The 16,501-nt window shown below is 54.6% G+C and overlaps 1 protein-coding gene across 4 annotated transcripts in view; it reads right to left on the bottom strand.

The window, feature by feature from the left end:
* crocc (ciliary rootlet coiled-coil, rootletin) overlaps positions 1 to 16,501 on the bottom strand; it is a 67,664-nt gene that overhangs the window by 27,890 nt on the left and 23,273 nt on the right. For all 4 annotated transcript variants that reach the window (XM_033048387.1, XM_033048385.1, XM_033048386.1 and 1 more), the window contains exons 7-20: positions 15,614 to 15,779; positions 14,449 to 14,555; positions 13,824 to 14,051; positions 11,591 to 11,687; positions 10,157 to 10,261; positions 9,605 to 9,841; positions 8,984 to 9,183; positions 7,616 to 7,798; positions 6,448 to 6,592; positions 5,470 to 5,616; positions 4,578 to 4,808; positions 3,005 to 3,198; positions 2,201 to 2,328; positions 754 to 923 (exon numbers count right to left, since the gene is read on the bottom strand). In XM_033048387.1, coding sequence (XP_032904278.1) covers positions 754 to 923; positions 2,201 to 2,328; positions 3,005 to 3,198; positions 4,578 to 4,808; positions 5,470 to 5,616; positions 6,448 to 6,592; positions 7,616 to 7,798; positions 8,984 to 9,183; positions 9,605 to 9,841; positions 10,157 to 10,261; positions 11,591 to 11,687; positions 13,824 to 14,051; positions 14,449 to 14,555; positions 15,614 to 15,779 — 2,338 coding nt within the window. The remainder of the gene's footprint in view (positions 1 to 753; positions 924 to 2,200; positions 2,329 to 3,004; positions 3,199 to 4,577; positions 4,809 to 5,469; positions 5,617 to 6,447; positions 6,593 to 7,615; positions 7,799 to 8,983; positions 9,184 to 9,604; positions 9,842 to 10,156; positions 10,262 to 11,590; positions 11,688 to 13,823; positions 14,052 to 14,448; positions 14,556 to 15,613; positions 15,780 to 16,501) is intronic.

Genomic DNA, 16,501 nt, shown 5'->3' with positions numbered 1-16,501 from the left:
TGGATTAACACGCAACAAAGGCTTTTCACTGTACCTCGGCTCACGTGACAACTACACCCGTACCAATCAAGAATCTGTCTGTCACCTTCTTAAAGATATCCACTGACTTGGCCTCCATGGCCTTCTGTGGCAAAGAATTCCACAGATTCACCACCCAGACACCACAGTGTTTCAGCTCCATGTCTGGCCCCGATCCCCTCACACACACAAGCCCAGCATGATTCAGCCTGGATGGAGTGGATGTGGAGAGGATGTTTCCACAAGTGGGAGAGTCCCGGACCAGAGGGCACAGCCTCAGAATAAAAGGACGTACCTTTAGGAAGATGAGGAGGAATTTATTCAGAGGGTGGTGAATCTGTGGAATTCATCGCCACCGATGGCGAAGGAGGCCTGGTCAGAGGATATATTTAAGGTGGACATTGACAGATTCTTGATTAGTCAGCGGTTATGGGGAGAAGATAGATCAGCCATGATTGAATGGCAGAGATGACTTGATGGGCTGAATGGCCTAATTCCGCTCTTGTCTTATAATCTTTGGTGTGTCTATATATATATATATATTATATATATATTTTTAAAGATATATATATGTATATCTGTGTGTGTACATACATAGCAGCGGAATGAGGCCATTTGGTTAGTTTGGTCCAAGGTTAGCTCGAGGCACTGGGTATATCTACATAATCACGGGGTTTGTTAAAAGCATCCCCAATCCCTCATTGGGAGACGTTACCCCCCTAACCCCCCCGTTACCTTCTCGTGCTGCAGATGCTCCAGGTCGGCCTGGTGTGCGGCCTGCTCCTGTTGCAGGGTGAGCTGGCATTGCCGTTCACTCTCACACACTCTCTGCTCCAGGGCGTCCCTGTCCCGCTCCAGCTTGATCACCTCCCCCTCCAGCCCCGAACGCACACGGCCACTCTCAGCTGCAACACACACGGGGAGAGTGAGGGACTAATGTGGGCAAGGCACAGGGAAAAGGCTTGATACAGTATACATCCAGATGTATGTGTGTGTATAGATGTGTGTATATATGTATGTGTGTATGTATGTGTGTATATATGTGTGTATGTATGTGTGTGTGTGTATGTATGTATGTGTGTATATATGTGTGTATGTATGTATGTGTGTATGTATGTGTGTATGTATGTGTATGTATGTGTGTATATATGTGTGTGTGTATGTATGTGTGTATGTATGTGTGTATATATGTGTGTATGTATGTTTGTGTGTATGCGTGTATGTATGTTTGTGTGTATATATGTGTGTGTGTGTGTATGTGTGTGTGTATATGTGTGTGTGTGTATGTATGTGTGTGTGTGTGTATATGTGTGTATGTGTGTGTGTGTGTGTATGTATAGATAGATGTTAGTATATATGTATGGATATATGTAAATATTTATGTTCAGTTCAGTTTAGTTAATAGTCACGTGTATCGAGGTACAGTGAAAAGCTTTTGTTGCGTGCTAACCAGTCAGCGGAAAGACAACACGATTACAATCGAGCCATCCACAGTGTACAGATTCACGATAAGGGAATAACGTTCAGTGCGAGGTAAAGCCAGCAAAGTCCGATCAAGGATAGTCCAGTGGTCATCAAAGAGGTGGATAGTAGTTCAGGACTGCTCTCTGGTTGTGGTAGGATGATTCAGCGTATATGTATTAATGTATGTGTATATATATGTATGTTTATGTATACAGTATGTCTATGTTTGTGCACATGTATAGATTGATCTATGTATGTGTAAGGAAGAACTGCAGATGCTGATTTAAATCGAAGGTAGATACAAAATGCTGGAGTAACTCAGTGGGACGGGCAGCATCATGAGAGAAGGAATGGGCGACGTTTCGGGGCGAGACCCGAAGGGTCTCGCCCCGAAACGTCACCTATTCCTTCGAAGAAGGGTCTCGACCCGAAATGTCACCTATTTCTTCGAAGAAGGGTCTCGACCCGAAATGTCACCTATTTCTTCGAAGAAAGGTCTCGACCCGAAATGTCACCTATTCCTTCGAAGAAGGGTCTCGACCCGAAATGTCACCTATTTCTTCGAAGAAAGGTCTCGACCCGAAATGTCACCTATTTCTTCGAAGAAAGGTCTCGACCCGAAATGTCACCTATTCCTTCGAAGAAAGGTCTCGACCCGAAATGTCACCTATTCCTTCGAAGAAGGGTCTCGACCCCAAACGCCTTACGCTGGCCTTACCCTGCAAGGCCTCTCTGGCCTGGAGCAGCGCCTGGTTCTCTCCCTCCAGCTGCTCCTTCTGTGTCTCCAGCAGCGACTGCCACTGACGGCTCTCGTACACAGATGTCTCCAGACCCTCCTTCTCACACCTACACGCACAGGAGACAGGGTGAGGCAGGGGAGAGAGGGGCAGGGCGAGAGAGGGAGGCAGGGGAGAGAGAGGGGGAGAGAGGGAGACAGGGGGAGAGAGAGAAAGGAGCAAGTGGAAACGGGCAGGGGGAGAGAAAGGCAGGGGAGGGGGGGGAGAGAGGGAGACGGGGAGAGAGAGGCAGGGGGAGACGGGCAGGGGAGACGGGGGCAGGGGGAGAGAGGGAGGCAGGGGAAGAGAGAGATTGAGAATGATCGGGGGGAGGGGGAGCGTGATTGAGGGGAGTATGTGAGATGGGGGGGTGAGTGTGGGATACCTGGGTCAGTATCGTCAGTGTGCCAGGGTGTTGGGGGAACAATGACTCTGGCCGGCGTCAACCGCGGGTGGGGTGCGGAGAAGTGCGAGGGAAAGAACTGCAGGTGCTGGTTTCTACCGCGGAAAGACACAAAGTGCTGGAGTAACGCAGCATCTCTGGAGAATAAGAACGGGTGACGTTTCTTTGAGTCTGACGAAGGGTCTCGACCCGAAACGTCACCCATTCCTTCTCTGCATAGATGTTGCCTGTCCCGATGAGTTACTCCAGCGCTTTGTGTCCGTCTTGCAGTTCCTTCCTCCACAGGATGGGGGCGGTCACGTTGCACGTGGCGTGTGTCCCCGCGGGGGCCGGCCGTACTCACCGGAGCGCCGTCGCCTCGTCCGCCAGCACCCGGCACTCGCGCTCGGCGGCCGACAGCTGCACCTCCAGGCCGGCCTTCAGCCTCGTCACCTCCTCCCTCTCTCTGGCTGCCCGCACCAGCGCCTCGGCCTGCCGCAGCACCTCCCGCTGCAGCTCCGCCAGCTCCTCGCTCACGCTCTGCTTCTGGCGGCTCACCTGTGGACAGCACAAACCAAAGATCCTATAGCGGAGCAAGATAGACCACTCCTTCTAAATGCAATGGGCTGACGTGTAGTACGCAACGGAGCAGAACGTGGGCCTTTTTTTCATCCATTTCCGTAACCGGACCCGACCCGACCCGACTCGCAGTGGAATCAACGTTGCGGGGGAACAGTTTGTTAATAAATTATAATTCTGAAAATGAGGAGAAGATTTTTCCCAAATAACTTTTATTCTTACGAGGATGTTTCTGTAACCGGCTTCCGTCTCCGCACTTGCCTGTCCCGCTGAGTTACTCCAGCATTTTGTGTCTGTCTTTGATTTAAACCAGCATCTGCAGTTCTTTCCTACTAAATGTTCATAACGCTGGGGTGTAAGTAGCCCGGGCAAAATATGAGGTGCTGATCCTCCAATTTGTGTTGGGCCTCACTCTGACAGTGGAGGAGGCCCAGGACATAGAGGTCGCTGCGTTAGGGCCTCACTCTGACAATGGAGGAGGCCCAGGACAGAGAAGTCTCTGCGTTAGGGCCTCACTCTGACAGTGGAGGAGGCCCAGGACATAGAGGTCGCTGCGTTAGGCCTCACTCTGACAGTGGAGGAGGCCCAGGACATAGAGGTCGCTGCGTTAGGCCTCACTCTGACAATGGAGGAGGCCCAGGACATAGAGGTCGCTGCGTTAGGCCTCACACTGACAGTGGAGGAGGCCCAGGACATAGAGGTCGCTGCGTTAGGCCTCACTCTGGCAATGGAGGAGGCCCAGGACATAGAGGTCGCTGCGTTAGGCCTCACTCTGACAGTGGAGAAGGCCCAGGACATAGAGGTCGCTGCGTTAGGCCTCACTCTGACAATGGAGGAGGCCCAGGACATAGAGGTCGCTGCGTTAGGCCTCACTCTGACAGTGGAGGAGGCCCAGGACATAGAGGTCGCTGCGTTAGGCCTCACTCTGACAATGGAGGAGGCCCAGGACATAGAGGTCGCTGCGTTAGGCCTCACACTGACAGTGGAGGAGGCCCAGGACATAGAGGTCGCTGCGTTAGGCCTCACTCTGACAATGGAGGAGGCCCAGGACATAGAGGTCGCTGCGCTAGGCCTCACTCTGACAGTGGAGGAGGCCCAGGACATAGAGGTCGCTGCGTTAGGCCTCACTCTGACAATGGAGGAGGCCCAGGACATAGAGGTCGCTGCGTTAGGCCTCACACTGACAGTGGAGGAGGCCCAGGGCAGAGAGGTCTCTGCGCTAGGCCTCACTCTGACAGTGGAGGAGGCCCAGGACAGACAGGTCAGCGTGTGAGATACACGGACAAGGTGCAATGTCTTGGGGCAGTGGGGGCGGAGGTGAGTGCGACGGGGTGCCCATGTGCAGGTGCTGCCTCTACCTGTCCGAGCCGCTCCTGCAGCTCTCGCTTGTCCTGCTGGGATGCGAGGAGGTCGTGCTGGAGGCTGTGTCGACTCTGCTCCGCCAGCTGAAGGCTGTGCTCCAGGCCGTGCCGCTCGGCCTGCAGGTCGAGCTTCTCCTGCTCCAGGCGTACCAGCTCGTCACGGATCGAGCCCTTCTCCTGCTCCATTTCCTTCTTCTGCCCCAGTAGCAACACCTTCTCCTCCTCCAGCTGCCGACACACAAGACTCTTCATTAGTGAGGGCGTCGGGGGTTACGGGGAGAAGGCAGGAGAATGGGGTTCGGAGGGAGAGATAGATCAGCCATGAGTGAATGGCGGAGCAGGCACGATGGGCCGAATGGCCTAATCCTGCTCCTGTCACTTATGAATATAAACACAAGAGTTACAGGCATCCCCATGCACACGCAACAAAAGGCCACTCTGCCCTTCCTTCGCTTACTGCCAACAATTCCGAACCAACGCGGCCTTAAACGCTGACTTCACTTGAGAGCCTGACGTCTGTCTTAAATGGGTGACCCTTGGTGTTTAAACAGTGACCCCTTGTTCTACATCTTCTCAGGATGGTGCAGCGGTAGAGTTGCTGCCTCACAGCGCCGGGGACCCGGGTTCGATCCCGACCACGGGTGCTGTCTGTACGGAGTTTGCATGTTCTCCCCGTGACCTGCGTGGGTTTTCTCCGGGTGCTCCGGTTTCCTCCCACACTCCAAAGACCGACAGGTTTGTAGCTTTATTTGGCTTGGTATAAATGTAATTTGTCCCTAGTGTGTGTAGGATACTGTTAGTGTGCGGGGATCGCTGGTCGGCGCGGACACGGTGGGCCGAGTGGCTGTTTACGTGCTGTATCTCTGAACTAATCTAAACTATTGGTTACCTCCAGGATGATCTGGTTCAGCTGCACTTTGTCTTGGGCCAGGCCCTCGTTGATGGCACTCATCTTAGACAGAGAGTCTCGCAGCGATGCCTGCTCCGTCCGCACTTTGCCCAGGACCACCTCCAACTCCACGTTGGCGCTCTGCACCTGGGGTTGGGGAAGCCACTCAATTAATGCTCAAACCCAACCCAACCCAACAAAACCCAACCCACCCCAACAAAACCCAACCCACCCCAACCCACCACAACCCACCACACCCCAACACAACCCAACCCAACACACCCCCCCACAACCCCCCACAACCCAACCCACAACCCAACACAACACAACACAACCCAACACAACCCAACCCACAACCCAACACAACACAACCCAACCCAACCCAACCCACCCCAACACAACCCACCCCAACACAACCCACCCCAACCCAACCCAACCCAACACAACCCACCCCAACCCACCCCAACCCAACACAACCCACCCCAACCCAACCCAACCCAACACAACCCACCCCAACAAAACCCAACCCACCCCAATAAACCCAACCCATCCCACCCCAACCCACCCCACCCCAACCCAACCCACCCCCACCCAACCCACCCCAACAAAATCCAACCCACCCCAACCCAACCCATCCCACCCCAACACAACCCACCCCACCCCAACCCAACCCAACCCACCCCAACCCAACCCACCCCAACCCACCCCAACCCAACCCACCCCAACACAACCCAACCCAACACAACCCACCCCAACACAACCCACCCCAACCCAACCCAACCCACCCCACCCCAACACAACCCACCCCAACACAACCCACCCCAACCCAACCCAACAAAAAACAATGTCCTATTATTCTGAGGCTGTGGCCTCTGGTCCTAGACTCTCCCACTAGTGGACACATCCTGTCCACATCACATAGAGGCGAGTCCCCTCACTGTGAGGTTGATAGTGCACTGTGCGCGGTTACAAGCTGACCTTGGCCAGAGCCTCTTTAATTTCAGCCTTCTCGTTCTCGAGCACCTCCTTGACCAGCGAGGATTGTCTCAGCGCCTCCTTCACCTGCACCAGCTCCTTCCTCACGCTCGAGTTCTTTCCTTCCAGCTGCTCGATCATCTTGTGGCTGGCGGGGAAATAGGCGCGGCCGTTAGGACACCAGAGACGCAGACTTTCAGAGAAAGAACCGTAAGTTTACAACAAAACCTGGCGGCACGGTGGCGCAGCGGAAGAGTTGCTGCCTCGCCGCGCCAGATATTGTTTAAAGAGGACTTTAAACCAGGGGAGCTACTGTTGAAGAATAAGGAGTAAGCCATTTAGAACGGAGATGAAGAAACACTTTTTCCACACAGAGAGTGGCGAGTCTGTGGAATTCTCTGCCTCAGGAGGGCGGTGGAGGCCGGTTCTCTGGATACTTTCAAGAGAAAGCTTGACAGGGCTCTTAAAGATAGCGGAGTCAGGGGATATGGGGAGAAGGCAGGAACCGGGTACTGATTGGGGATGGTACACAAAAATGCTGGAGAAACTCAGCGGGTGCAGCAGCATCTATGGAGCGAAGGAAATAGGCAACGTTTCGGGCCGAAACCCTTCTTCAGACCCAAAAAAGACTGATTGGGGATGATCAGCCATGATTACATTGAATGGTGGTGCTGGCTCGAAGGGCCGAACGGCCTACTCCTGCACCTATTGTCTATGTTTACATACCCTGCTGTGCTGCTGCATGTAAGGATGTCATCGTTCCATCTGGGACACATGACAATAAAACACTATTGACACGGAGTTAACATAGGAATAAAATAGGGATAATATGAGGATAGTATAGGGATCATGGAAACATAGACAATAGGTGCAGGAGCAGGCCATTCGGCCCTTCGAGCCTGCACCGCCATTCAATATGATCATGGCTGATCATCCAACTCAGTATCCTGTACCTGCCTTCTCTCCATACCCCCTGATCCCTTTAGCCACAAGGGCCACATCTAACTCCCTCTTAAATATGGCCAATGAACTGTGGCCTCAACTACCTTCTGTGGCAGAGAGTTCCACACATTCACCACTCTCTGTGTGAAAGATTATGTGAAAGGTTGGGCTGGTGTTGAGGGGCCGAGTGGCCTGTTGCTGTTGCTGTTGCCGGCGGTCGTAGACTCACCCTCGCTCGATCTCCTTCAGCGCCCTTTCCTTGTCCTTGACCGTGTCCTCCTTCTCGTCCTCCATGTTGTCCCGTTGCCGCTGGAGATCGCCGTTGGCCAGGTGCAGCTTCTCCGCCTCTCCGCGCATGGTCTCCACCCGCTGCTGCAGCGACTGCATGCATCTCTCCAGGCTCCCCTTCTCGCTGCGGGGGGGGGGGGGGGGGTGAAAGGCCCAACAGGTCAATGGGGGAAAAGGAGCAGCAGTGTTAGGTGGGGGGAGCCCGGTCACCTCCTGCCCTCCACCGCCACCCCACAGACAGTGGAGGGACACTAATCACACATAGACTCACTCCCAGGTAGACACAAAACGTTGGAGTAACTCAGCGGGGCGGGCAGCATCTCTGGAGAGAAGGAATGGGCGACGTTTTGGGTCGAGACCCTTCCTCAGACTGAAGAAGGAATGGGTGACGTTTCTGGTCGAGACCCTTCCTCAGACTGAAGCAGGAATGGGCGACGTTTCGGGTCGAGACCCTTCCTCGGACTGAAGTAGGAATGGATGACGTTTCAAAGATGGGTGAAGGAGGCTCTCGACCCGAAACGTCACCCATTCCTTCCCCTTCAGAGATGCTGCCTGTCCCGCTGAGTTACTCCAGCTTTGTGTGTCTATCTTAACTATTCATTGCTGTTTTAACAGACGGTTCCATTAATTCAATCCATTTCCAAACACAAAGTGCTGGAGGAACTCGGCCGTTCAGGCAGCATCTGGGCAGGGAATCTGTGCACCAGTTCTGGTCTACACGCGCTTGGGACAATTTACAGAAGCCAATTAACCTACAAACCCGCACGTCTTTGGAGTGTGGGAGGAAACTGGAGAACGTGCAAACTCCACACAGACAGCGCCCAAGGTTAGGATCGAACCGGGGGTTCCGGTGCCGTGAGGCAGCGGCTCTACCCGCTGTGCCACTGAGCCACTTAGGTTCAGTTCAGTTCAGTTTAGTTTATTGTCACATGTACCGAGGTACAGTGAAAAGCTTTAGTTGCGTGCTAACCAGTCAGTGGGAAGCCAATACATGATTACAATTGAGCCGCTTACAGTGTACGGATACAGGATAAAGGGAATAACGTTTAGTGAAAGGTAAAGCCAGCAAAATCCGATCAAGGATAGTCCGAGGGTCACCAATGAGGTAGGTAGTAGTTCAGGACCGCTCTCTGGTCGGTGAAGAAACAGCTGGGAAGAAACTGTCCCTGACTCTGGAGGTGTGGGGTTTTCACACTTCTGTACCTTTTGCCAGATGGGAGAGGGGAGAAGAGGGAGAGGCCGGGGTGAGGCTGGTCCTTGCGTGTTGGGCAGGGCTGAGTTCGATGGGGAGCAGATCCCGTGGCCTCACCTTGCCAGCAGGTCGGCAGAGGAGCGGAAGCGGCTGGCGTCTCGCTTGGCGTCGTCCCTGGCTCGCACCGAGGCCTCCGTCTCCTCCTTGAGCTTGAGGATCTGCTGCTCCAGGGCGCGGCGATCACCCTCGCTGTCTGCCAGCTGCCTCTTCAGGCTGCCCACAGAGTCCTGGGCCGACTCGTACCTGGCACGCAGCTCCTGTCACAACAGCACGCACGCCCTTGAGCAACACAACCTCATCCCCTTGCCCCGTGACCTCTCAGCTCCTTGCTCGTGACCTCTCACCCCATTGCCCCGTGACCTCTCACCCCCTTGCCTCATGACCTCTAACCCCCTTGCTAATGACCTCTCACCCCGTGACCCCTCACCCCCTTGCCCAGTGACCTCCCACCCCGTTACCTCTCACCCCTTTGCCTCGTGACCTCTCACCCCCTTGCCTCGTGACCTCTCAGCCCCTTGCCCGTGACCTCTCACCCCCTTGCCCCGTGACCTCTCACCCCACTGCCTCATGACCTCTTGCCCCCTTGACCTCGTCCCCATGACTTCTGCTGCTTTGCCCCCTTGGCCCTCGTGAACCCCTCACCCCCAGCAGTGTGACCTCTCCCCTCTGACCCCTCACCTGGACCAGGAGCTGCCTCCTCTGCACGGCCCCCTGTACAGCCACGTACACGGAGTTGGTGAAAGCCGGCGAGGAGCGGCGACCGGGGGAACGGCTGCGGTGGGGAGAGGCCCGTCGCCGTGGAGACGGGGTGCGCAGGTCTGGCAGCCCCAGGTTAGCGCTGTCCGTCTCAGCAACGTCTCCAGGCCGCTCGGCGGGGCCTGGCTGACACCCTCCATCAGTGTCCGAGATGACCACCTGAGGAGAGAGAGAGAGAGAGCGGGCAGCGCGCCGGTTACCGTGGCTACCAACACCAGAGCCTTCACCACAACTGGCGTCCCAGCGGTAGAGTTGCTGCCTCACAGCGCCAGAGGCCCGGGTTCGATCCCGGCTACGGGTGCTGTCTGTACGGAGTTTGTACGTCCTCCACGCGGTCACAGGGAGAACGTGCAAACTCCGTACGGACAGCACCCGTAGTCAGGATTGAACCCTGGTCTCCGGCGTTGCATTCACTGTAAGGCAGCAACTCTACCGCTGCGCCACCGTGTCTCGCGCATTCCCCGGCGCGCTCACCTGCGCGATGTCACTGAGGATCTGGTGCAGGGATTCCATCTCGGCCTTCACACTCTCTAACTGCGCCCCCTCCTGGGCATCTTGTGCCTCAGCCCGGCTCGACTCCTGGTGCAGACACAGGAACAGGTCAAACACACTCACACCAAGTGCCCCACACGCTCATCTTCCCATCCCACCCAGTCACTCCCCTCCCCTCCCGTAGTCTAACAATCCCTTCCCCTCCTCCATCTCCCCTCCCCTGGTACCCCACTTCCCTTTGGCCCATCGAGTCCTTGCTGACCATCAATCCCCCGTCCGCACTGAGTCCACGTTGCCTCACTGTCCCCGTCCACTACCCTCAGGGCTAAGTTACAGAAGCCTCTTTGACCGACAAACCCGCGCGTCTTTGGAACGCAAGGGGGGGAACCGGAGAGAACCGACGCGGTCGCGGGGAGAACGAGCTAAACTCCACGCACAAGACAGCACCCAAGGTCAGGATTGAACCGAGGGTCACTGGCGCTGTGAGGCAGTGGCTCAACCAGCTGTGCCACCGTGCTGCTAAAGCAAATGTCTTTCTTGGCAACGGCCTGTGGTTTCCTTGGGCCAGACTGGGATCAGGCACTTGGGCAGTGTTCATAAGGTCATGACCCATGAGCTTAGGGGGGGAAGGGGGAGAGACAATGGGGACCCGGTGTAGGGGAGGGGGTGGAGGGGGAGGGGGTGCACTCTAGTTTAGAATCCTCTGCTTGGGGATAAGTCTGTGTTTGTTTGTCCGTTTGTCCCGGTGAAGGGGCCGTGCACACAGTAGCCGGCCAACAGTCGCTTCTCTGTTTATTTTTGTTTTCACTTTTAATTTCAAGATGTTGGTCGACCTCGTGTGTTGTGACTGTCCCTCCAGGGATGAATAAAGTTTTATCGTTTTGTATAAGTGATGGTAGAATTAGGCCATTCGGCCCATCAAGTCTACTCCACCATTCAATCATGGCTGATCTATCACTCCTTCCTAACCCCATTCTCCTGTCTTCTCCCCATAACCCCCGGCTGAAGAAGAGTCTCGACCCGAAACGTCACCCATTCCTTCTCTTCCTTCTCTCTATCTATCTCTGCCTTAACAATATCTACTGACTTGGCCTCCACAGCCGTCTGTGGCAAAGAATTCCACAGATTCACCACCCTCTGACTAAAGAAATTCCTCCTCGTCTCCTTTCTATAGGAACGTCCTTTAATTCTGAGGTGGTGGCCTCTAGTCCTAGACTCTCCCACTAGTGGAAACATCCTCTCCACATCCAAGCCTTTCACTATTCGGTAATTTTCAATGTGGTTCCCCCCCCCCCCCCCCACCCCTCATCCTTCTAAACACCCACAAGTACAGGCCCCGGCACCTTGGGCTGTCAACATCAGCGACGGTGAAACTAGACCCACCCCCTCCCTTCCCCTCGCCCCTGGTTCACCCACCAGGCTCTCCAGCGTCTGGTTCAGGCTGCTGATGGTCCTGTCCCTCTCACTGATCTGGCCCTTCAATCGATCCACAGTCACCATCAGCTCCGTCACTCTGCAAGATAAACGGCACACACATAGAAACACAGGCGCAGGAGCAGGCCATTCGGCCCTTCGAGCCAGCAGTGCCATTCAATGTGATCATGGCTGATCATCCAAAATCAGAACCCCGTTCCAGCCTTTTCCCCCCATATCCCTCGATTCCGTTAGGCCTAAATCTAACTCTCAACACGTTAGACCATCTTACCATCCACACAAAGAATCTGACTGCACCAAGTACACGTGACTATGAACACAAAGGGCCGGAGGAACTCTGCGGGTCAGGCAGCATCAATCAATCAACCACCGACTAGGAAGCAGCACTGAGCTACCATCTACTTATTTGGAGACCCATGGATTATCTTTGATCGGACTTTATCTTGCATTAAAGTTTATTTATGTTATTCCCTTCATCATGTATCTGTATATTGTGGACGGCTCAATTGTAATCATGTATTGTCTTTCCGCTGACTGGCTCTCTGCCTCAGAGGGCGGTGGAGGCCGGTTTTCTGGATGCTTTCAAGAGTGAGCGAGATAGGGTTCTTAAAAATAGCGGAGTCCAGGGATATGGGGAGAAGGCAGGAACGGGTACTGATTGTGGATGATCAGCCGTGATCACATTGAATGGCGGCGCTGGCTACTCCTGCACCTATTGTCAAAAAGTTTTTCACTGTCCCCCGGAACACGTCACAATAAACTAAACTGAAACTCAAAACTGATCGGAGCAGAATGAGGCCTTTCAGCTCATCGAGTCTACTCCGCCAATAGATACAAAATGCTGGAGTGACTCAGCGGGACAGGCAGCGTCTCTGGAGAGAGGGAATGGGTGGCATTTCCAGTCGAGACCCCCTGCAGTTCCTTCCTACAGATTGAGTCTACTCCGCCATTCAATCATGGCTGATCTATCTTTCCCTCGCAACCCCATTCTCGTGCATTCCCCCCGTAACCCCTGACACCCGTCCTGATCAAGAAACCATCTATCTCCATCATAAAGGCCCTGTCCCACGGTACGAGTTCATTCCAAGAGCTCTCCCGAGTTTAAAAAAAAAATCAAACTCGTGGTAAGCACGGAGAATGTACGTAGCGGGTACGTCGGAGCTCGGGGACGTCTCTTAGCGGCTCGTAACACTAACGGCAGGTACTCGGAAAGACTCGCTATCGGCAGGTAAGCACGGGAAGACTCGTGACGATTTTTCAAAATGTCCACGAGAGCCCCGAGTACCGACAAGTGGCCATTACCGTAAATCTCCGAGTTCGAATCAGGGCAAACTCGGGAGAACTCTTGGAATGAACTCGTACAGTGGGACAGGGCTATTAGACAAACTTGTCTTCACATGGTGACTCAAGAAGCTGATCAGCCCAGCACTGGCCTGAGGTGCCACCTGCTGGCAGACGTAGCAACTGCACTTTCAATAGGATGAATCGAAACTTCTCTCATCCTGTTCAATAGCAAAATAAAACGGCAGGTGCTGGAATATTTTACACAAAACGAAAAATGCTGCAAATTGTTGCAACGTTTCAGACCAAGATCTTTCAGTAGAATTCTATCCTGTTCTAGAATCTAGATAGACACAAAAAGCTGGAGTTTCAGTTTAGCACAGTAAAGGGTCTCGTCCCGAAACGTCACCCATTCCTTCTCTCCACAGATGCTGCTTGTCCCCCCGCTGAGTTACTCCAGCTTTTTGCGCCTATCTTCCCTTTTAGTTTATTGTCACGTGCATCGAGGTACAGTGAAAAGTGCAGGAAGGAACTGATTGGCCTCATTCTGCTCTTATCACTTATGAATTTATGAATATGGTAGCGTCCACACACACACACGTACACACACACGTACACACACACGTACACACACACGTACACACACACGTACACACACACGTACACACACACGTACACACACACGTACACACACGTACACACACACGTACACACACATGTACACACACATGTACACACACGTACACACACACGTACACACACACGTACACACACACGTACACACACACGTACACACACATGTACACACACGTACACATACACATGTACACACACACGTACACACACACATGTACACACACACACATATACACACACCTACACATACATACAGACGTGAACACACACACACACACGTGTACACACACACACGTACCTGCAGCTCTGCTCTGCCCGCTCCAGGTCGTACTTGCTCTGCAGTTGCATCATCTGCCGCACCTTGTCACGCAGCTGTTCCTCCAGCTGTGCCAGCTGTGCTGCCCGCTGCTCCAGCTGCACGGTGGCGCTGCCATCTGCCAGCCGCAGGTGCCCGCTCAGGTTGAGGCACGAGGCGTGGATGGTCCGTGAGGATCGGGCCAGGTCATTCCTCAACTCCGACAGGTCCCTGCAGCGCGCGCACGCACACGGGTCAGGTACAGGGGCTGTCCCCCCACCCCCCCCACACACACACACACACACCCACCCCCACATCCCCACCCCCCCACCCTTACACCACCCCACACACCCCACCCCCACCCCTACACCCCCCCACACACACACCCCCACCCCCCCACACACACACCCACCCCCACACCCACCCCCACACCCCCACACACACACACACACCCACCCCCACACCCCCCCCCCCACCCACCCCCCCCCACACCACCCCACACCCCCCCCCCCCACACACACACACACACATCCCACCCCTACACCCCCCCCACACACACACCCCCACCCCCCCCCCCCCACACCACACCCCCCCCCCCCCCACACACACCTCACCCCAGGTGTCTCACCGTTCACTGGCCGACTTGATCTCGCTGAAGTGCCGCCGGAAGCCGACGACTTGTCTCCAGAGGGTCAGCAGGCGGTTGTGCTCGTTACTGAAGTACATGTTGAAGGACTACAAGCAACAGACGCAGCGATCAGTGAAACGGTGACAGGCGCACGATGCTGGGGTAACTCAGCGGGACGGGCAGCATCTATGGAGAGCAGGAATGGGTGACGGGTCGAGACCCTTCCGCAGACCGAAACGTCACCCATTCCTTCTCTCCAGAGATGCTGCCTGTCCTGCTGAGTTACTCCAGCATTTTGTGTCTATCTTCGGTTTAAACCAGCATCTGCAGTTCCTTCCTGCACGAATCAGTAAAACAGTCGCGCCCCGCTTAGCAATCCAGGGTCAGCTCAGAGGTTATGGGGAGAAGGCAGGAGAATGGGGTTTGGAGGGAGCGATAGATCAGCCATGATTGAACAGCGGAGTAGACTTGATGGGCCGAATGGCCTAATTCTTCTCCTATCGTTTATGGACTTGCAAATTCATGTTCATAAGTGATAGGAGAAGAATTAGGCCATTCGGCCCTTCAAGTCTACTCCAGCTGATCTATCTCTCCCTCCTAACCCCATTCTCCTGCCTTCTCCCCATAACCCCTGACACCCGCACTAATCAAAAATCTGTCTTAAATCTCTGCCTTAAAAATATTCATTATCTTGGTCTCCACAGCCGTCTGTGGAAAAGAATTCCAGATTCACCACCCAGGATATTCCTCCTCATCTCCTTCCTAAAGGAACGTCCTTTTAATCTGAGGCTGTGACCTATGGTCCTAGGCTATCCCACTAGTGGAAACATCCTCTCCACATCCGCTCTGTCTGGGGATTGCGGGTAGAAGCAGGGGGGGGGGTGGGGGGGAATCGTGCCTGTGTGTGAATGTGTGTGAGTGATTGGTGGTGGTCGGAGGGGCCGTAGGCGCAGATTGGCAGCCACGCTTCCGTCAGTCTGCCCCAGTAGCTTACCACCACCGAGTGTGACTGAGGAGTGAATGAATAATGCGATGTAAAGCGCCTTGAGTATTAGAAAGGCGCTATATAAATCCCATCCATTATTATTATTATTAGAGTGGGGGGGAAGCACAGGGGAGGAGCGGGGGACGGCGGGGGAAAGGTGGAGCACCACGGGTGACGTACCTCCTCCTCGTGCCTCCACTCCACCTCCTTCTGCTCCAGCTCCTCGCGGGCGCGGCTCCAGTCGGCGGTGAGTTTGCGCAGGTCCTCGCTCAGTGCCAGGTTGGCGCTGCCCGCCTGGTCCAGCTGTTCCCGCAGCATCGAGTTCACCTGCGCCAGACTGGCGCTCCTGTAACCACAGCAGGCCCGTGGGCACGTCACAGCGGCAGGCACGACACGGGTGCCCACACTCCCCCCCCCCACCACTCCCACTCCCCCCACTCCCCCTCCCCCTCCCCACACTACCCCCCCTTCATCAGACTCAATAGAAACATAGAAAATAGGTGCAGGAGTAGGCCATTCGGCCCTTCCGCCATTGGCCAGCACCGCCATTCAATACGATCATGGCTGATCATCCACAATCAGTGTTTAAGAAGGAACTGCAGATGCTGGAAAATCGAAGGTAGACAAAAGTGCTGGAGAAACTCAGCAGGTGCAGCAGCATCTATGGAGCGAAGGAAATAGGCAACGTTTCGGGCCGAAACCCTTCCGGGTTTCGGCCCGAAACGTTGCCTATTTCCTATAGTGGAGATTGTTCAACTCTTTGCATGGAGCGAAGGAAATAGGCAACGTTGCCTATTTCCTTCGCTCCATAGATGCTGCTGCACCCGCTGAGTTTCTCCAGCACTTTTGTCCACCATCCACAATCAGTACCCCGTTCCGTTAGCCCCAAGAGCTGCAGTATATCAAACTCTCTCTTGAAAACATCCAGTGAATCGGCCTCCACTGCCTTGTGTGGCAGGGGAATCCACAGATTCTGATGAAGGGTCTCGAGCCGAAACGTCACCCATTCCTTCCCCCCCAGAGATGCTGCCCGAGCCGCTGGGTTACTCCAGCGTTTTGTGTCTCTCT

This window comes from Amblyraja radiata, chromosome 31 (assembly GCF_010909765.2).
Source record: "Amblyraja radiata isolate CabotCenter1 chromosome 31, sAmbRad1.1.pri, whole genome shotgun sequence".
NCBI lineage: Eukaryota > Metazoa > Chordata > Chondrichthyes > Rajiformes > Rajidae > Amblyraja > Amblyraja radiata.
The sequence above is the reverse complement of the archived record's forward strand: the minus strand, read 5'-3'. Positions and strand labels throughout refer to the sequence as shown.